The sequence below is a fragment of the Triturus cristatus genome, chromosome 1_2, assembly GCF_964204655.1.
Source record: "Triturus cristatus chromosome 1_2, aTriCri1.1, whole genome shotgun sequence".
NCBI classification, from domain to species: Eukaryota; Metazoa; Chordata; class Amphibia; order Caudata; family Salamandridae; genus Triturus; species Triturus cristatus.
In genome coordinates this window covers 924,962,494-924,981,205 of record NC_140580.1, presented here as the reverse complement: position 1 = coordinate 924,981,205, position 18,712 = coordinate 924,962,494, and the positions used below count along the sequence as shown (strand labels likewise).

The window sequence follows — 18,712 nt, the reverse complement described above, 5'->3', positions numbered from 1 at the left end:
CGACAACCTGGCACTGACCTGCTTCTCTCTTTTCCTTCACACGAGCCATTCCCACGCCGTGGAGTAAGGTGAAAAAGAGAGAAGAAGACCGGGACATTTAGAATACGCCGCCAGAAGAGAAGAGAGTCCGAGAAACCATCAAACTCCTGTCCTTTTTTTTTTTTTCTTTTTCCCTTTATACCAAAAAGTACAATCTGGCATCAAGAAAAAGATCTATACAAAGAAAAATAAAACCTTACTTAAGCCCATGAAGAGTCGTGTCTATCCATTCTGATCCTCTAACACTGGTGAAGAATGCAGGCACAATTCAGCCCATCTGCCAATTAAGGATAGAGTCCCTGATACCACATCTTGTGAAGGGTCAAGAAAAACTCGAATGGGCCGTACAACGTCAGATGACGTCAGCGCAAGCTGACCGGGACATCTTTAAGGACACCATGGTGGCCCAAATCGAAGGCCCCCCCCCCGCAGTGCCACGCCTCACCCCTCTGGCATCTCCCTTCAAAAATACGTGCCCGGTGAGGACCCGGACGCGTTCCCCTTGAATTTTGAGAGAGTGGCAAGAGCATGTGGATGGCCTATAGATAGGTGGCCATTCTTTTTGGCGCCTCTGTTGACGGGCGAGGCGCAGGCCACCTATCAAGTCGCTAATGCTGGAGGAGATACCCCATATAGTGACATCAATACTATAATCTTATATCATTTGGGCCTAGACGCCGAGGCCTATAGAGTGCATTTTCAAAAAGAAAAAGGGGCCCGGGCGAAAACCCGAAAGGAATATGCTACTTACCAGTATGCATCTGTTCTTGGCATGTAGAGCTGCAGATCTACACACTTTTGCATAGATCGCCATCTGGTGTTGGGCCCGGATGTTTGCAGTTTGTTTTTCCTCTTGGTAAGTCTTTGGAAGTCACGAGGTCAGTGACTCCTCCTTTGGATCGTATTGCGCATGGGCTTCGGCTCCATCCTCAGATTGTTTTTCGCCAACAGGGAAAGATGGAGTGTAGTAATAACAGTGAAGAAACCCATGTGTGTTGTATCTAAATAAGATAGACTGGAACACATACAGGTAGCCGAGGAGGCGGATGGGCGTGTGTAGATCTGCAGCTCTACATGCCAAGAACAGATGCATACTGGTAAGTAGCATATTCCGTTCGAGGCATATGAGCTGCAGATTACACACTTTTGCATAGACTATATAGCAGTTCCCAACCTTAGCGGCGACCACCGGTATCTGTTGCAGTGGTTTGAAATAGTGTTTTTAGTACAGCCTGGCCCACACTAGCTTGTTGCTTGGTTTGCACATCTACACAGTAGTGTTTAGTGAATGTGTGCGGTGTTGACCATGTAGCTGCTTTGCAGATATCATCTAATGGGATGTTCCCTAGAAAAGCCATAGAAGCCCCTATCTTTCGTGTAGAATGGGCTTTAGGGGGGGAACGGATAGCGTTCGTTTTGCTTTGTGGTAGCAAATCTGGATGCATTTTACAATCCACCTAGCTATCCCTGATTTTGAGATGGGGTTGCCCTTGTGTGGTGGAGAGAAAGAGACAAACAGTTGTTTGGTCTTTCTGAAAGGTTGTGTTCTTTGGATACAGTAAAGTAAGGCTCGTTTGACATCTATCGTGTGTAGAGCCCTTTCTGCAACAGTTTGAGGTTGCGAGAAAAATACTGGTAATTCTACAGATTGGTTTAGGTGAAAAGGGGAAATGACTTTAGGTAGGAATTTTGGGTTGGTACGGAGAACAACCTTGTTTTGGTGCATTTGAAGAAAAGGTTCTCGTATGGTAAGTAATTGTATCTCACTGACCCTTCTAAGGGAAGTGATGGCTACAAGAAAAGCTGTTTTCCATGTGAGAAATTGCAGTTCGCATTTATGCAAAGGTTCGAAGGGCGGCCCCATTAGCCTTGTGAGAACGATATTTAAGTTCCACACAGGTGAGGGTGGTACTCTGGGGGGAATTATTCGTTTTAGGCCTTCCATGAAGGCTTTAATGGCAGGTACTCTCTAAAGTGATAGGTGCTGCCTGTTTTGTAGGTAAGCTGAAATTGCTGCAAGGTGTAGCCGAATGGAGGTATATGCTAGATTACACCTTTGTAGGTGGAGTAAGTAGCATATGATGTGTTGTACAGACACGTCTAGAGGATGGATTGTGTTGTTATGGCAATAAACAACAAATCTTTTCCACTTGGCAGCGTAGCAGGCTCTAGTGGTAGGGCGTCTAGCTTCTCTGATGACGTTCATACAGTCAGGGGGAAGGTTTAGGTATCCGAATTCTAGGATTTCAGGAGCCAGATCGCAAGGTTGAGCTGAGCTGGGTCCGGGTGCCTGATCTCTCCATGGTTCTGGGTTAGGAGGCATGGTGAGAGGTGTAGCTTTTGGTGTAGTACTACCGAGAGTTCCAGCAGCGTGGTGTACCACGGTTGTCTGGCCCATGTTGGAGCTAGTAGGATCAGCGTGAGGGAGTGCTGTTGTAGCTTTCGCACCACTAATGGAATTAGTGGGAGAGGTGGAAAAGCGTACGCAAATTTGCCTGACCAGTTTATCCATATCGCATTTCCTTTGGACAATGGGTGTGGGTATCTGGTGGCGAAGCTTGGGCATTTTTTGTTTTCATGGGTGGCGAAGAGGTCTATCTGCGGATGCCCCCACATTTGAAAGAAGAACCTGCAGGTGAAGTTCCCACTCGTGTATCTGCTGCGTCTGTCTGCTGAGCAGATCTGCCATGGTGTTTTGGACTCCTGGGACATGTTGGGCTAGGAGAAAGATTGTGTGGAATTGCCCATCTCCATATGCTCTGTGCTAGTTAATAGAGCTGTGGAGAGTGTGTGCCGCCTTGTTTTTGAATGTAATACATGGCCGTCATGTTGTCTGTGCGAATGAGGACTGCCTTGCCTAAAATCTGTCTCTGAAAGGATTTTAGGGCTAGAGAGATTGCTAGTAACTCTAGATGGTTGATATGGAGTAACTTTTGTAGCGGTGTCCATGTGCCCTGCACTGTGAGGTGTAATAGATGAGCTCCCCAGCCGGAGAGTGATGCGTCTGTTGTTAGTATTTGTGGAACCGGGTTCAGGAACGGTCGACCTTTGGAAAAGTTTGTGGTGTTCCACCACTGCAGAGAGCGATGGGTGCGACCGTCTACCAACACCAGATCTGTCAGTTGCCCCAGGGCCTGGTTCCATTGGCGCGCTAAGCACTCTTGGAGTGGACGCATCTGGAGTCTATCGTGGGGCACTATGAAAATGCAAGAGGCCATCATCCCTATCAGTTGCATAAACACTCTTGCTGAAAGGGAGTGTTGAAGTATGAATCTTTGTCGCAAAGCCTGAATGCTTGCAATCCTGGCCGGATTGGGGTAGGCTATGGCTTTTGAGGTGTCTATGGTGGCACCAAGATATTGCTTTATGTGGGATGGTGTTAGTTGGGACTTTTGGTGGTTCACCGTGAAGCCTAGTTGGTGAAGTAGTTGGATTGTAGTGGCGGTGTGGTGTACACATTGGTTGTAGGACGTGGCTTTTATCAGCCAGTCGTCCAAGTATGGGAAGACGTGAATGTGCTATCTTCTGAGGTGTGCCGCCACTACCGATAGACACTTGGTGAATACCTTTGGTGCTGTTGTGACTCCGAATGGGAGCACCTTGAACTGGTAGTGTTGCCTGTCCACTACAAATCTGAGGTACTTTCTGTGAGCATGGTGTACCGGAATGTGGAAGTATGCGTCTTTCAAGTCCAGTGTGGTGAGGAAGTCGTTCTGGGAGAGGAGCGGAAGCACCTGCTGAAGCGTTACCATGTGAAAATGGTCTGAATGTATGTATGTGTTTAGGGGCCGGAGATCTAGAATAGGTCGTAGAGTCTCATCCCTTTTTGGTATTAGAAAATATAGGGAGTAGACCCCTAAATTTTGATGATTGACGGGAACTTGCTCTATTGCCTGTTTTTGTAGGAGGGAGATTACTTCCTGTTTTAGTAATGTGGAATCTTCTTGTGACATTGGGCGTTGCCTGGGTGGAATGTTTGGGGGGTTAGATGTTAATTCCAGGCAGTATCCTGACTGAATAATTTGGGTCACCCATTTGTCTGAGGTGATGGTCTCCCAGACATGAAGGAAATTTTGTAGTCTGCCCCCGACTGGAGTGGGATGGTCTGGGGGGGGGGGGGGGGGGGGGGTCATTGGGTAGGGGGGGCATAGCGGGCGGTATTTGTTTTGTCTCTGCCTTTATTGTTATTGCCCCTATAGCCGCCTCTTTGATAACCCCTTGTGAAGGTGGACTGAGTGGGGGATTTGTAGGAAGTGGACGCGCTGAGGAGTAGCCTCTAGATGTCCTCCGAAAGGAAGAGCGGCGAAAGGAGCGCCTAGGAGGGTGTGACTGCAGGGCTCCCATGGATTTCGCCGTATCAGTGTCCTTCTTCATTTTTTCGAGGGCCTCATCTACCTTTGGGCCGAATAGGTGTTCTTGGTCAAAGGGATGATTAAGGATGGAGGCTTGTACCTCTGGTTTAAATCCTGATATTCTTAGCCAAGCATGGCGACGGAGGAGGACGCTAGTATTAATGGCCCTGGAGGCTGTGTCTGCTGCATCTAAGGCACAGCGTATGGAGGTGTTAGTTATTGTCTTACCCTCTTGAATTAATTTATTGGCCCTAGTTTTGTATCTTTCCGGGAGGTGGTGCATTATGGTTTCTAATTCATCATAATGTGCCCTATCGTATCTGGCCAATAGCGCTTGGGTGTTGGAGATACGCCATATATTGGCTGCCTGTGATGCAGTGCGCTTTCCTGACGCGTCCAGTAGCTTTGACTCTTTGTCAGGTGGTGGTGCTTCGCCTGACGCCTGGGAATTTGACCTTTTTCGTGCAGTGGAAACCACTAGGGAATCTAGTGGCGCTGGCCCTTTGATATAGGCAGGATCTGTGGGGGCAGCTTTGTACTTTCTCTATGCGTGGGTTAATGACCCTGGCCCTGACTGGGTCCTTAAAAACCTCTGGCGCATGTTTTACCACCCCCTTGAGCATAGGTAGTATGGAGGTAGACCTATGTATGGTATCAAATGTGTCGAGGAGGAAATCCTCCTCCACTGGCTCAGTGTGTAACTCTACCCCGTGATAATGTGCCGCCCTTTGAAGTAGGTGGTGGAAACCTAATGAGTCTTCCGGTGGAGATGGCCCAGAAGGGTAAAGGTCATCTTGTGGGACGTCTAGAATATCTGGGTTATTGTAGTTGTCCCATGGGTCTGGGGATCCTATAGGGGTGGGATCTTGGGGCACATCCCCTGGATCGTAATATGGGTCCCCCTGATCATAATCGTCTGGAGACGGGGTCGGAGAGCGATGAGGTGGGGGAGGAGAAGGTGGAGGTGGAGAGGGTGGAGGAGGTGGGGAAGGTATTCTGAAAGGGGAGGTAGCAGAGTCCTTCCTCTTTGGAGGTGGAGGCAGAGCCGGTTTGTCCAAATGTCTCTTTTTGGAAGATAGTGCCAAATGTCCAGTTTTTGGATCCTTGGTAAGAGTTTTTTGTAAGGGATCCGGTGTAAATAGTTCCTGTGACAATGTTTGGTCCATCGGTGCCAAAGTCTTCGGGGCCGATGACTTTTTAGGCTTGTCCGTGCCAGTTTGCTTAGCACTGGGCTTGGGAACCTCAGATTTCTTGGTCGGCGCCGAGGTGGGCTTCGGCGTGGAAGTGTCGGTGCCGAGGGCCTTATGGGGTTTGGTCGGTACCGAAGATGGGTTTCGACACCGAGGACTTCGGTGCGGAGCTCGGTGTCGAGGTAGAGGCCGGTTTCTTTTTCGGTGCCGAAGTGCGTTTCTCTGCACCATTGGCAGGCTGGCTGGAGCCCGAGCCGCCGGAAGGCTTATTTGGCTTCTTCACCGGGCCCGAAGGTGGGGTGTGTGAAGCAGTGTCTCTGGTCTTGCCTAGGCCCGGAGGCGAAGGCGTGACCGAAGCCTATTTGGGTGTCGGCATGGGTGTGGGGGGGGGGTGTGGGGGTATATTACTCACGACCCTCTGCGCCGGAGTGAAGTCCTCCACATCTGAGTCGTCGGCTTCGGAAGCACTGACTAGGTCCTTTTCGGTGCGCTTCTGTCCCGGATCTTCGATGTCGTCTTTTTCAATATGAAAGACTTACAGGCCGGACAGTCTCGAGCCTCGTGTTCAGGGGAGAGGCAGAGGTTGCACACCTCATGAAGATCGGTGTGGGGGAATTTGGACCCACATCGAGGGCACTTCTTGAATGGAGTTCTTTCCATCAGCCGGGACCGGAGCTTGGGTAGGCCCGAAGGCCGCCGTGGACGACTGGAACCGAAGATTTGTCGATGAGAAGGTGATTGAGGAGATCGCGATCGAAAACAATACCGCAATGTGAGGTGAGGATTCCGCTTCGATCGTCGAACTGGAAATGTTCCGAACCGGAGCGCGAAGATTACATCCGAGCCCGATGGCGGAAAAAAACAATCTGAGGATGGAGCCGAAGCCCATGCGCAATACGATCCAAAGGAGGAGTCACCGACCTCGTGACTTCCAAAGACTTTCCAAGAGGAAAAACAAACTGCAAACATCCGGGCCCAATACCAGATGGCGATCTATACAAAAGTGTGTAATCTGCAGCTCATATGCCTCGAACACACGGTTTTTTCGTTTGAAGATGTCTGCCGATAAGTGGCTAACTCCTGCAGTAAGGACCAAGGAGGAGATTATGAACAAGATCTACTTGGAGCAATACTTAGACGCCCTCCCTTACAACACGAGAGGTGACTGAGCCAGCATACGCACCTCATGGTGGAACAGGCCATTGATATGGCTACGACCTGTTCCCGCGCACAACCCAAAACGGCAATATGGGAATCAGAGAAACCGAGCCGACAAGCCATCGTAAAGTACAACAGAAGAGCGTTCCAAATGTTGTGAGGCCTAAGATACCGAGACCTGAACTGCCTGGCTTCAAGGGACCACAATGTTATGACTGTGGTGACTGGGGCCATATTGCCCGTCTATGTCCCCGGAAAAAAACGACGGAGGAGCCGATGGAAGTGGGATACATCCCCAAATCTATTATGTACACGGCAGAGATGGGGAGCGCTTTCCATGTGAGTGCCAGGGTGAATGGGAGACAACTAAAGGCCCTCCTAGATTCGGTGTGCCGACAGTCAGTGATCCAGGGGCGCCTCGTACAACAAAACCAAATCATATCCAACACTAACGTTCACATTAGATGTGTACATGGGCACGTTAAGTCCTATCCCCTCGCCGCTATAAACCTCACACCTGAAAATGGGGAAACCTGCTCAGTTAGGGTGGGGGTGCTGGAAAACCTCCCTGAGAAAGTAATAATAGGGACCGATAATCCAGAGTTTTTGGTACTCTTTTTGCAGGTAGTGAGGGAGCAGGGCAAGTAGACAGGATCAGGGAGGATTCCTGAAAATCGTTTATCAGCCTTGACCACCCCTGAGCCCTGGTTACACGATAGAAGCTTCAAGTTCGCCCAATCCAATGATGCAACACTGTTCAATGCCTGGGAACAGGCCCATGCATTCCAGGACCACAATTCCCCTATATACCCCAGATTCCTTAAACAGGAAGGGCTGTTGTATAGACAGGGCTCTCCCAATGACCCCACCCCCCAACTATTAGTGCCAAAGTCCTTTAGAGACCAGCTGTTATTCTTTCCCCATTCACACCTTACGACCGGACACATTGGGGCAGAAAAAAAACACTCAGAACCTTTTACTGCCCAGGGTGTATAGAGACGTTAAGGAGTATTGTCAGTCTTGCGAGATATGTCAGAAAAGGAACACCCATAAACCCCCAGCAGTACCATTACAGCCGTTGCCCATCATAGGGACCCCCTTCGAGAGGGTTGGGATGGACTTGATAGGACCCCTGCCTCGCACCAAGAAGGGACATATGCATGTCTTAGTGATAGTGGATTATGCCACCCGTAACCCCAAGGCTTTTCCCATTAGAGCTCCCACTAGCTGTATTATCGCTGAAAAATTCCTGGAACTCTTTTCAAGGGTGGGTTTCCCTAAAGAGATATTGACTGACCAAGGAACACCATTCATGTCACGAATAATGTAAGAGGTCTGTCAGTTACTGGACTTACGACACATCAAGACGTCGGTATACCACCCACAGACCGACGGGCTGGTTGAACGGTATAACAGTACACTGAAGACCACTTTGAAGAAAATGTTGACTGCAAACGAGAAGGATTGAGATCGATTACTACCTTTAGCCCTATACGTCAGAGGGCAAGTGCAAAGCTCTCTAGGCTGCTCATCCTTTGAACTGCTTTATGGGCGACAACCAAGAAGCCTTCTTGAAATAAAGGATGCTTGGGAAAAAGGAGATATGCAAGAAATCAGAGACATGTTGGAGTACACCCAACAACTGAAAGCCAAGATAAGGAAGCTCCGGGACTTGGCATACTTCCACTTGGAAGAAAAACTAAAATGACAAAAAGCCATATACGACAAAGGGAAATGATGGAGGAAACTATCCCTAGGTGACTGGGCTTTGGTATTATTGGCTACATCCTCAAAAAAATTCCAAGCAGAGTGGAGGGGCCATACAAAGTTACCAAAGTAATTGGAAACACCACATATAGACTGCAGTTATCACCTGGCCGAAGTCGGGACATTTCATATAAATATGTTAAAGAAATGGATATGGCCTTTGCCCTCCTCTACCCACCTAACCTTACCATCCAGAGGAGATGATCACAACACCTTAGATCACCTGGCCAATAGCCCGTTCGCAGCCATATTTTCAGACAAACCAGGAAAAACACATTTGGCAGAACACCGGATCGACACCCCGTCTGGACGAGTGATCAAACAAAGGCCCTATCGGATTCCTGCAGCCAGAAGAATGGACATACAGAAAGAAGTGCAAGACATGCTACAATTAGGGGTTATCCAGCCTTCGAGAAGTGAGTGGTCCTCGCCAATTGTGATGGTACCCAATGGTAGCACCCGTTTTTGCATGTACTTTCGAGGACTCAATGAAATCTCGTCTTTTGATGCCTACCCCATTCCCCGCATAGACGAGTTAATCGAGAAATTAGGAGATGCCAGTTACATCGCCACTCTAGACTTAATCAAAGGATACTGGCAGGTACCATTACGCGAAGAAGACCAAAAGAAAACCGCCTACTCAACTCCGGATGGGCTCTACGAGTTCACAGTGCTCCCTTTTGGATTGCACGGAGCCCCGGCGACTTTCCAGGGACTGATTAATACAGTGTTAAAGAATTACCATGACTTTTCATCAGCCTACCTCGATGATATAGTGGTGTTCAGCCCCGACTGGAACACCCACCTCCAACACCTACAGAGGATCCTAAAAGCCCTACAAGAGGCCGGATCACATATTAACGCTAGGAAATCTCGTGTTGGATACCGAAAGGTGAAATATCTGGGATATGTCCTTGGAGATGGCCTCATTGCACCTCAAATAGAAAAAAATCAGAGCCATATCTGAGACCCCATTCCCTACTACTAAACGTGAAATGAGAGCCTTCCTAGGTTTAATAGGGTATTATAGAAAGTTTATACCGCAGTTTGCGGAAAAAGCCGCCCCTCTGACTGACGTACTTCGTAAGGAGGTAAAGACCCATGTCTTGTCACATCCCACCGAGCACATGTTGGACGCTTTCCGTGCCTTAAAAAGGGCTATAACCACCTCTCCGGTGTTGGTATCCTCTGATTTCTCAAAGTCTTTTATATTACACACGGATGCTTCAAATCAAGGGATAGGGGCGGTTCTTTCACAACTCTCAGCAGATGGGGCCGAACACCCTATAGTGTATATCAGTCGGAAGCTGTTCTCCAGGGAGAAAAGGTACCCCACGATAGAAAGGGAATGTCTGGCAGTGAAATGGTCATGGATAAACTACGATACTATCTAGAAGGTCACCCATTCACCCTGTACACAGACCACGCGCCCCTCCAATGGATGAGTCGCAACGACACCTAAAATCCCCGAATACTCCAGTGGTTCCTGTCCCTAGAGCCCTTTCAGTTTACAGTAAAACACCGAAAAGGTGTAGAGAATGGTAACGCAGACTTTTTGTCAAGGATATTTCCACTCCCCGAACGGGAGAATCCAGGGGAGGAGGTGTGTCACAGGGCTGAGAGTCCAGGGGAAGCATCACAGAAGACAATAGACTGTTGGGAGGCTCTATGTGACTCTTCGCCTTTCTTTCCTAATCAGCAGGACGAGTGACGAACAACCTACGAAGAAGACGAGAGCCCCGTGGGCTCTGGATACTGCACCTTTAACTGGAAGACAACAGAAGCCGGCCCCACCCCCTAGCATGACGTAACAGCAACTGTACCAAGAAGAGAGGGTGAGCCCCGGAAGGAGGTGTGTCTTTACACCAACGCACGAGAGAAAGATAGCGGGTTGCGAACCGAGGAAAGGAGGAATACAAACACCAACCAGCGAAGAAGACGCCAGGAACTTGAAGATGTCGGGAGAGCCCAGGGAGGGCCCGGAACACGCTTCATCCCGCCACGCTCCCGGAGGAGCGTGGCTAACCCAGGTACGCGATAGGTTCCTGGGCTGGGTAGGGAGGCGGGAGAGGCCAGACGCCTAGGGCACGTTTATAGAACTGGGCCCTGTATGTTGCATGACCCCTCCCCTTCACTTGCACTACCCAGTCTTTAATAATCGTCACTCGCTGGAAGGTGCTCCCTCACTTCCCCCTTCCCAGAGTACATACAACAACCTGGCACTGACCTGCTTCTCTCTTTTCCTTCATACGAGCCATTCCCACGCCGTGGAGTAAGGTGAAAAGGGGAGAAGAAGACCGGGACATTTAGAAGACGCCGCCAGAAGAGAGTCCGAGAAACCATCAAACTCCTCTGTCCTTTTTTTCTTTTTCCCTTTATACCAAAAAGTACAATCTGGCATCAAGAAAGATCTATACAAAGAAAAATAAAACCTTACTTAAGCCCACGAAAAGTCGTGTCTATCCATTCTGATCCTCTAACAGGCGGGTTCCATCAAAGGGCATGTCCATCAGATTTGCCTGGACGTCACCAGAGAAGCCAGTTGTCCAAAGCCAGGCATGGCGTCTCAAGGCCACTATAAATACCAATTGGTTCTGTCGGGTAGACAACAATTTCTTTGTAGTTTTTGTATTTAAAAAGGGGAATGAAATATTAATGACAAGTGAACACACAGAAAAAAGGAGTGTGTATATTATTCTCAAAATGAGCAAAATTTCACTGTATATTTAAATTATTCATACAGCTGGTCAGAAATTACCACGACAAAACTAAATGAGCAAAAGACTGTCCGGTAATTTAATCAATAAGAACGGCGCATGTGAGCGTGATTATAGTGACATAGTGAGTGTAGTGACAAATTGAAAAGATTTGTGTATTTAAACACAGGGGTGACATAATACTGTACATATATTTACAATGAAAGCGTAGCGAACAAGGTCCAATTTCAAATTCAAACACAATCACCCTTAGGTTAATAATTAAATTATATAGTTTTTTGCTAGAGGGCGTCTTAAGAAATGGAAGGCAAGGAAGCCGTCGACGTTTTGACCCTGACATACAGCATGAGTTGAAGAAGTCAGAAACGGGTCTTCATCAGGACAGGATGGTGTGTTGTACAGCCAAGTCTTCGATAACTGAAAGACTCCAGGAGGGCAAGTCAAAGAAGTCTAGAGGTGAAATGCCCCAGAAGGGTCATCCATCTGGACGTCAGAGATGGAAACAACCAGGTATCTGAAAATCAAGGATTTCAATGACTGTCGATGCAGTGATGACGCATCCAACTTGCGGTCCGTATGACTTTGGGAAAATCACTGCAAAGTGTAGCAGTAAATGTCAAACGCAGCGTGTCAGTAAAATTTCAAGGCATCATTCCGTCTCTGTAGACATCTGGCCGGCGGCAGGATTCAATGATCTGATCCTGCCACGAAGAGGACTTTAGGCTCCGAGAGCCGTCCTCCGGCCTCCTCTTGCTCGATTGGGACCGAGACCTTGTGAAGTCTCGCTTGATGGTGTCCGCTATCGGCCCGGAAAGAGCTTCAATGCCCACTAACGCAAGGTCTTACGAGCCAAGACCCGATAGTATGAGTACGACTTCGGATCTTGGTGGAGCGCGAGACATCAGAGGCAGACGAGGTGGGGGGGATCAGTGACCGACATCGTGCAGGGACAGGCCCCGCACGGCTTAAATCCGGTCTTCCTCGATGACATCCTCCACACACGATGGAAAAAGTCTTGGAAAATTGACAAAAAGTCAAGAAAAAGCCTGTCAAAAAGCAACAGAGGGGTAGCTCTTCCCGGATCGGCGCTTAGCTGGAGTGGAAAGAAAAGAACGGACGTCTGCGCACCTGGGTGGGGCCTATATATATATATATACCGTGATGTCACAATCAACGCCAACGACGCCACACGGAGCCAAATAGAGCCACTCGACGGTGCACGCAAGGGGAATTGCTCAGTAAAGGTTTCCAGATCCAGCCTGATGCCTGGGAAATTTAAAGGTAAGGAATCTGCAGCTAGAAATCTCTATCAGATAAACATCCCTATGACGACTCTTCTCTTGCGTTTTCTTCCACACAGGGATATTCAAATACATTCCTATGATATAGTACATCCCTGCTCAAAGCAGAGCCTTAAAAGTACCCTTTGCTTGACAGTGTCTCCTGCAGAGTGAGAAGTATGCGACACTCACCTGGTGATGCCATCTTTGATGTAGTACAGAAGACATTCTGACATCAATGGATCTTCATTCAGGTTGACTAGGTGTGGCGTCTGAAACACACACAAAAATATCAAACCATACTTGTGTGTCTCATCCAGAACTCCAGCTCAACCACCTAGCCAAGTTACTGCCACAGCTCTAACTGTATTGCCGGTTACATACATTAGACAAGAAAAAGATAATCAAAGGCTTTCCGCAGCAGAAAGGTGACCACAGTAGGCCTAGATGGCACCAGTCAGTTTCTCGACAAATAATGTGCTGTAATCAACTCTTCATGGCAGTGCCTACAAATAAATCAACAAATGTAGGAGAGGTTCACAGCAGATACCACACAAAACAGTACCCTTAAATGAGCCTCCTCGGGTATGGCTCACATGAATGAGATCCTTGGCATATACAGTTTATATTACTTACCTTTCGTAACGTTCTGTTAAATGGATAAGACTGCTCCCAGAGATACATTATTTGCCCCTCCTTCTGCTAGACTGGAGTCAGAAAACTCTTCCTTCAGTAGCATGTCACCCACACTAGGTGGCACTGGGTGGGGTCACCCATGAGTTGTGTAACCATATTGAAAGTGATGTCAGAGCACATGGAAGCACCACAGAAGCTGGTGACATCCATTCCCCCTCAACGTTTTCCACGCCCCCTAAGGCTAAGGATGTAGAGGGCAGAACCAAAAATAGAATAAAGAAAAGAAAACAGAACCAAATCATCAGGAGCGGAAGCTGGAGAACGATAAGTAATCCGCAGGACCAACAAATCTATCAAAAGTAAAGTTGCTAAAATGCAAGGAACTTGCTTTTCTAATAGATATTGACATTTGCAAATTCCTTCAGAGAACCACACCTGAAATAACTCTGAAGAAGAAGGGCAAAGGACAGACTTCGTAAAAGTACATCAAAAAACTTTGAAGAATTGCTTTTTCAAATTGTGACTGTGCTGTAGCTTGCTTGTCCAAATAGTATAAGCAGAACTATGCGTAGGATTATGGGACATTAATATATAGGGACTGAGTCATCCTACCACCTTAGTATCCATGAGCCCGAGACCAACTAGCTTTAGTGTCTCACTTGCCCTCCTACTCACTCACAGAGGAACAGGTGACTAGACACCCCAGAGCACAACACTCCTGACTCTCTCAGGAATTGCGGTTGCAAGACAAACCCTTTTGCTCACACTCTTGTATGTGTCCACAATAAGATGTGACAGACACGAACAAGTTTAAAATATTTATTTTAGCTACTGTGCTCTAGTATGCAGTATACGTGCTGCAATAAGTAGAAAAATGCATAACAAATACAGTCAGTGTAGCAAGTAGTCCGTAAATCATAAAATAAGCTGTCATCATGAAAGACCGCATAGCCTAACCTCCCTCTCCTTGCATACAAGCAAAATGATTATATATTAGAAGATCTCTGGGTGTTATCTGCAGACCCCGTACCTCAGTCTATAGATGGTAGATCTACACCATAGGTGCCGTCATGCTCTTCTCCCTGGAAAGGTCCCTCTCCAAGTGTGTGATACCTATCCATGTATTCCAATAAGACCAAAGTATGTATTCCCAAACAGCTGCATCTGTAGGTTTTGTCTAGGTGCTAGGGCTTGACCAGAACAGAACAAGGGGCATTATTGTTCGACCTGGTTCTCAATGTTCAAACTAAACCCCGGGAACCTACAAAGCGTGAATACAGGGATAGGTTCTCATGTGAAAGTATCAACAGAGGCATTTGCAAAATAAACTTGTGTAGTAATGTGCGTAAAGCAGTTGACAGTCTGCAGCGTGCTCATGTTAACTTAGAGAAGGGGACAATGTCCCCATGGGCCATGTGACACAAACAGGATAAGAATACTTCACAGAAGATACAATAAAATTCCTTTACCTCTCAGGGAATGAGTTCTAAAGCCTTGTGGCAGATGCTTACAAACCAAATCATAGCACAATTTTTATGCACTGGGAGATCCACCTGGAGTAGGTATGTTTTCCGACATATTTGTTGACAAGAGACTGCAACAATAAAAAAAATTGTCATCTAGCCTGAATTCAGCAGATCAGTGAATTTAATGTCTACATCAAAAGTCTAACTTTTGAAGCTTTTCCTCAACTTTGGAAGGGTGAGGTGGATGGTAAAAGGAACATTAGGAAACATTCTGAGACAAGTGAAATTTGAATACCACCTTTGCCAACAATTATCGATGAACTACCCTCAAAACTCTTGAAGAGCTGGAAAAAGGCAGAGAACCAAAACAGCTTGAAGCTTCCTACTTTCCCTGGCTGAACAAATCATTAAAAGGTAGGCCATCCTCCTAGTCAACAGTTTCAAATAGCATGAGTGTAAGGGTTCAAAGGTGGAACCTGTGAAAAACATGAAACACAAAAAGAGATCCCAATAAGGATCGCTGAATACATCCATGGGTATTTGTCCGAAGATTGTGAAAAGGAGGATCTCTGGCCTTATCGGATCATTGTCCTCTCAAAAGGTCTAATGGGCAATTATATCTCCTTTTTAGACCATCGGCTATTAGGGCCCATGTTTTGCAGAGGAGCTCTCAAATCTAGGTGGATGACATCCAAGAAAATCATCAACTGAGCTTGACGCAGGCAGAACAGTTCTCTATTAACGATGTTGATGGGAGAAGTCCTGCAATCCAGAAGTGGAAGCAGGGATGGAGGGGTCAGTATACTATCCGAGTGATAAACAAAGATTATGTTCCACAATATATGCAGTATATATTGTATGCAACTCACAACTACACTTGCAATATGAGAAACTTGCAGAAGGTAGTCAGTGCCAGCAGGCAAAGAACCAACCTCGCTGGCTGAGCTCACTTCATTTGAAATGAGGAACCATTTGAGCGATGTAAACCAACGTTTCCTCTTAAGAATTGGGTCTCCCAGATCAGAAAAATAACGTATACACTCTGAGCAGAAATCATAGTTGATTTTTCACTATTCACTGAAAAAAACAGCTCTTGTAAAATATTGATCCTAGAAACAGAGATGCCGAACAATCCATTCTAGAGAGGACACCTTCAGTGGCCAGTCACTGAAATGGGGTTTGGGTTAACACCCAGATGATTCAGATGAGACACATTCTCTACCATCATCTTGGTGAACACCCTGGATACAGAAGAGCCTCAAGGATAGAACTGCAGTCGGTCTGTGTTCACTGATAAGGGTATGAAAATATGGGTCTCATAATCTTGAAAAGACAACCGACTTGCAGCTCTCACAATAAATGAAGAAACTTATTTACCTGTAATCCTAGTTCTTTTCCAAGGGAATCGTCATCAATAGCCAGGCCCACATAAAGGACTCTGTGGCAAAAATATATATAAATATGTCCATACATCCACCTTTGCAATACATTTCGGTAGAAAGGAACACCATAATAATAAAAGTAATTATGATTGCAAGCTATAAAAAGTCTAAAGATGACCAGATTTCATATAATTTTCATGTTAAAGAAGCAATCAATTTAATAAAATAGTCACTAAATAACCAGAGCTTTTTTTGTTTATTTTATTTATTTTAATGCAAAGGGAATGAATGGCAATGTTTGCAGATAGGCTGCAATAAAAATGCATACAAAACATTGGCATAGTGCCTTTAAGGGCCTTACTGTACTCCTGTATCCCATCATGCCCCACTGGTGAGAGGTCAAATTCATTTTTACATAAAGAGAATCTTGGGTAAATGGAAGAAAACGCTGAAACTCTTGTTGTCCGGGGTGGGAGAGTTGCTTAGGACTATGACGACTATTCCATTGGAAAATAACTAGGTTAACAGAGAAGTAACTTTTCTTTCTCTTGTTGTGGATTTGCAACTGTCATAAGTACTGAATAGAATAGCAAGCCCATCCAACAAAAGAGGGGGATAAATAAGAAAAAGAGCATCAACTATCACCTAAAGAAAATTCCTCTGCGAAGCTTACCCTACTTGGGCATCCACCCTTGAGTCTAAATCCAAAAAACAGTGTCTTGTTAATGTAAGCACGGATCTCGATGTGGTGGTCTTAAAGATCACTGAAATAGGTACATTCCTTTAAGGAACCACTGTTGCCAATTTATTTTTGAGGATTGTGCTTTAGGTCTACAAGGAATAGGCTTGTCTGCCTTTTGGCAACATAGGAAGAAGTACAATACTATCCATACAGAAATGGATTGTTTTGGTCCATACAGAACCATTATTTACAACAAGATGCTCGGACTGCCTTATCTATTTTGTTTTATCTAGGTAGAATTTCAAAACCTTTTCACATCCAGCATATGAAGAGCTCGTCCTACTAGATAGGGGTAGATTACGTTTTTTTATCTCCTCAGGTGAGCTGTGATGATGGCCATAAACTTTGCAAATGTTGGAACAGCGGACTTTAGTTCAAATGGTAGGACTCTGCACTGAAAAGGCCACTGCCTACTAGAAAACATAGGACTTTTGGATGCATATTATGGGGATGGAAAGTAGGAATCCAGAAGGCTATCCCACACATTAAGTCCACCTGATGTAACTGAGGATTAATTTGATGTAATACCAACATCCTGAACTTTTCTCACCTTATGTATATTTTGTTATTCTGAGATCAGGATTAGGCCTGATTTAGTCTTTGGACACTTTTTTCAAACCAGAAAGTCACAGGAATACATTTCTGTTCCTTTTTTGGCAATTGGGAACCTCCCCCACTGCTTGCTTGTGTCGTAAGATGTTCACCTCCTTATGAAGCACCTCCTGATGACAAGGAAAAGCTTGGGTGGTAAGTGGGTGCAGAACACTTGAACCAAAGAGAATATCCATCCTGAACAATGTTCAAGAGCCATCTGTCTGTTATTCTCAAGTAAACACAAGGAGATGGACGGAGCGCTGAAACTTTTCAGACACTCACCACCAGTTACAGATCTGGGCAGTGGCATAACAAAATGGGATGGGGGGCCCCCTGCAAGATATGCTTAAGGGGCCCCTCACATTCAAATCAGTAAGGGGTGAAGGGGTCCCCTCCAGTATGAGGAAGCCTGGGCCTCCCCTGCAGCGGGGGCTTTTGATACGCCACTGGATCTTTGTTGAATCCATCCATGTTCTATAGGTCACTTCGCTACCCCAGTTCAGACCCCAGCCATATGCAAATCAGTCCTCATGGGAACTGTCCAGCCCAAACTGCCAAGCCAGGTCTTCCCTGGACCGGAAACAAGCATCCTGGGACTGGTTTCCAGGTAACACCCCTTATCAGCCAGACTAGCTTGAATCCAGTGGCAAAGTGAGCAAGGGACCCACACCAGGGCTTACCCTGCCAACTTAGGGCAAACAAAGCAAGCACAATGAGATGATGGACGGAGCGCTGAAACTTTTCAGACACTCAACACCCCCCCCCCCCCCCGGTCACAGATTTGGGTTGAATTCATCATCGTTCTTTAGCTCACTTCGCCACCCCTGTTCAGACCCAGCGAGTTCACTTTGTTTGCTTTGTTATTCTCAAGCGCCAATCAAGTAGATGATTGACTATACGTTCATCCCCCGCCCTCTACTGCTGGTATTACTCACGGAGAGGAGGTGAAGGAGAAGTCATTGTTGGGCAGGTCCAATCCTGTGGAGGCAGATAGTTAATGTCCTCCCCCTTCGTCTTGAAGGCTTATGTGGTTAGGAGGACTGCTTCGGATGATGTTGCTAATGTGACGAATGAGGGGCTTGAAACCTTATCCTGAAGAAGCATCAAATGTATGGTCTATATTGGTTCTTACATTCCTTCATCTCAAGACCCAACATTATTTCCATTTCTGTTTTTATGCGGCTCATTACATTATTCGCGTGTGCCCAAAAAGCGAGTTTCCTGAAATTTCATAATGTGGATATGTTCTTGAGCCTCAGGTTTCATTCCAGCTAGCCTCAACCAAGGACTCAGTCTAAGGCAAATTCCAGAGCAATATCCATAAGCAGCCAGGTCTGATGTATCCACTGCTCTACTAATGACATGGTTGGAGACAGGCATACCCTTGTT

General features: G+C 46.5%; 1 protein-coding gene across 16 annotated transcripts in view; it reads right to left on the bottom strand.

The window, feature by feature from the left end:
- The window catches only part of KIF1B (kinesin family member 1B), a 1,461,559-nt gene that overhangs the window by 970,709 nt on the left and 472,138 nt on the right, over window positions 1-18,712 (bottom strand). For all 16 annotated transcript variants that reach the window (XM_085609808.1, XM_085609814.1, XM_085609823.1 and 13 more), the window contains one exon: window positions 12,696-12,775. In XM_085609808.1, coding sequence (XP_085465934.1) covers window positions 12,696-12,775 — 80 coding nt within the window. The remainder of the gene's footprint in view (window positions 1-12,695; window positions 12,776-18,712) is intronic.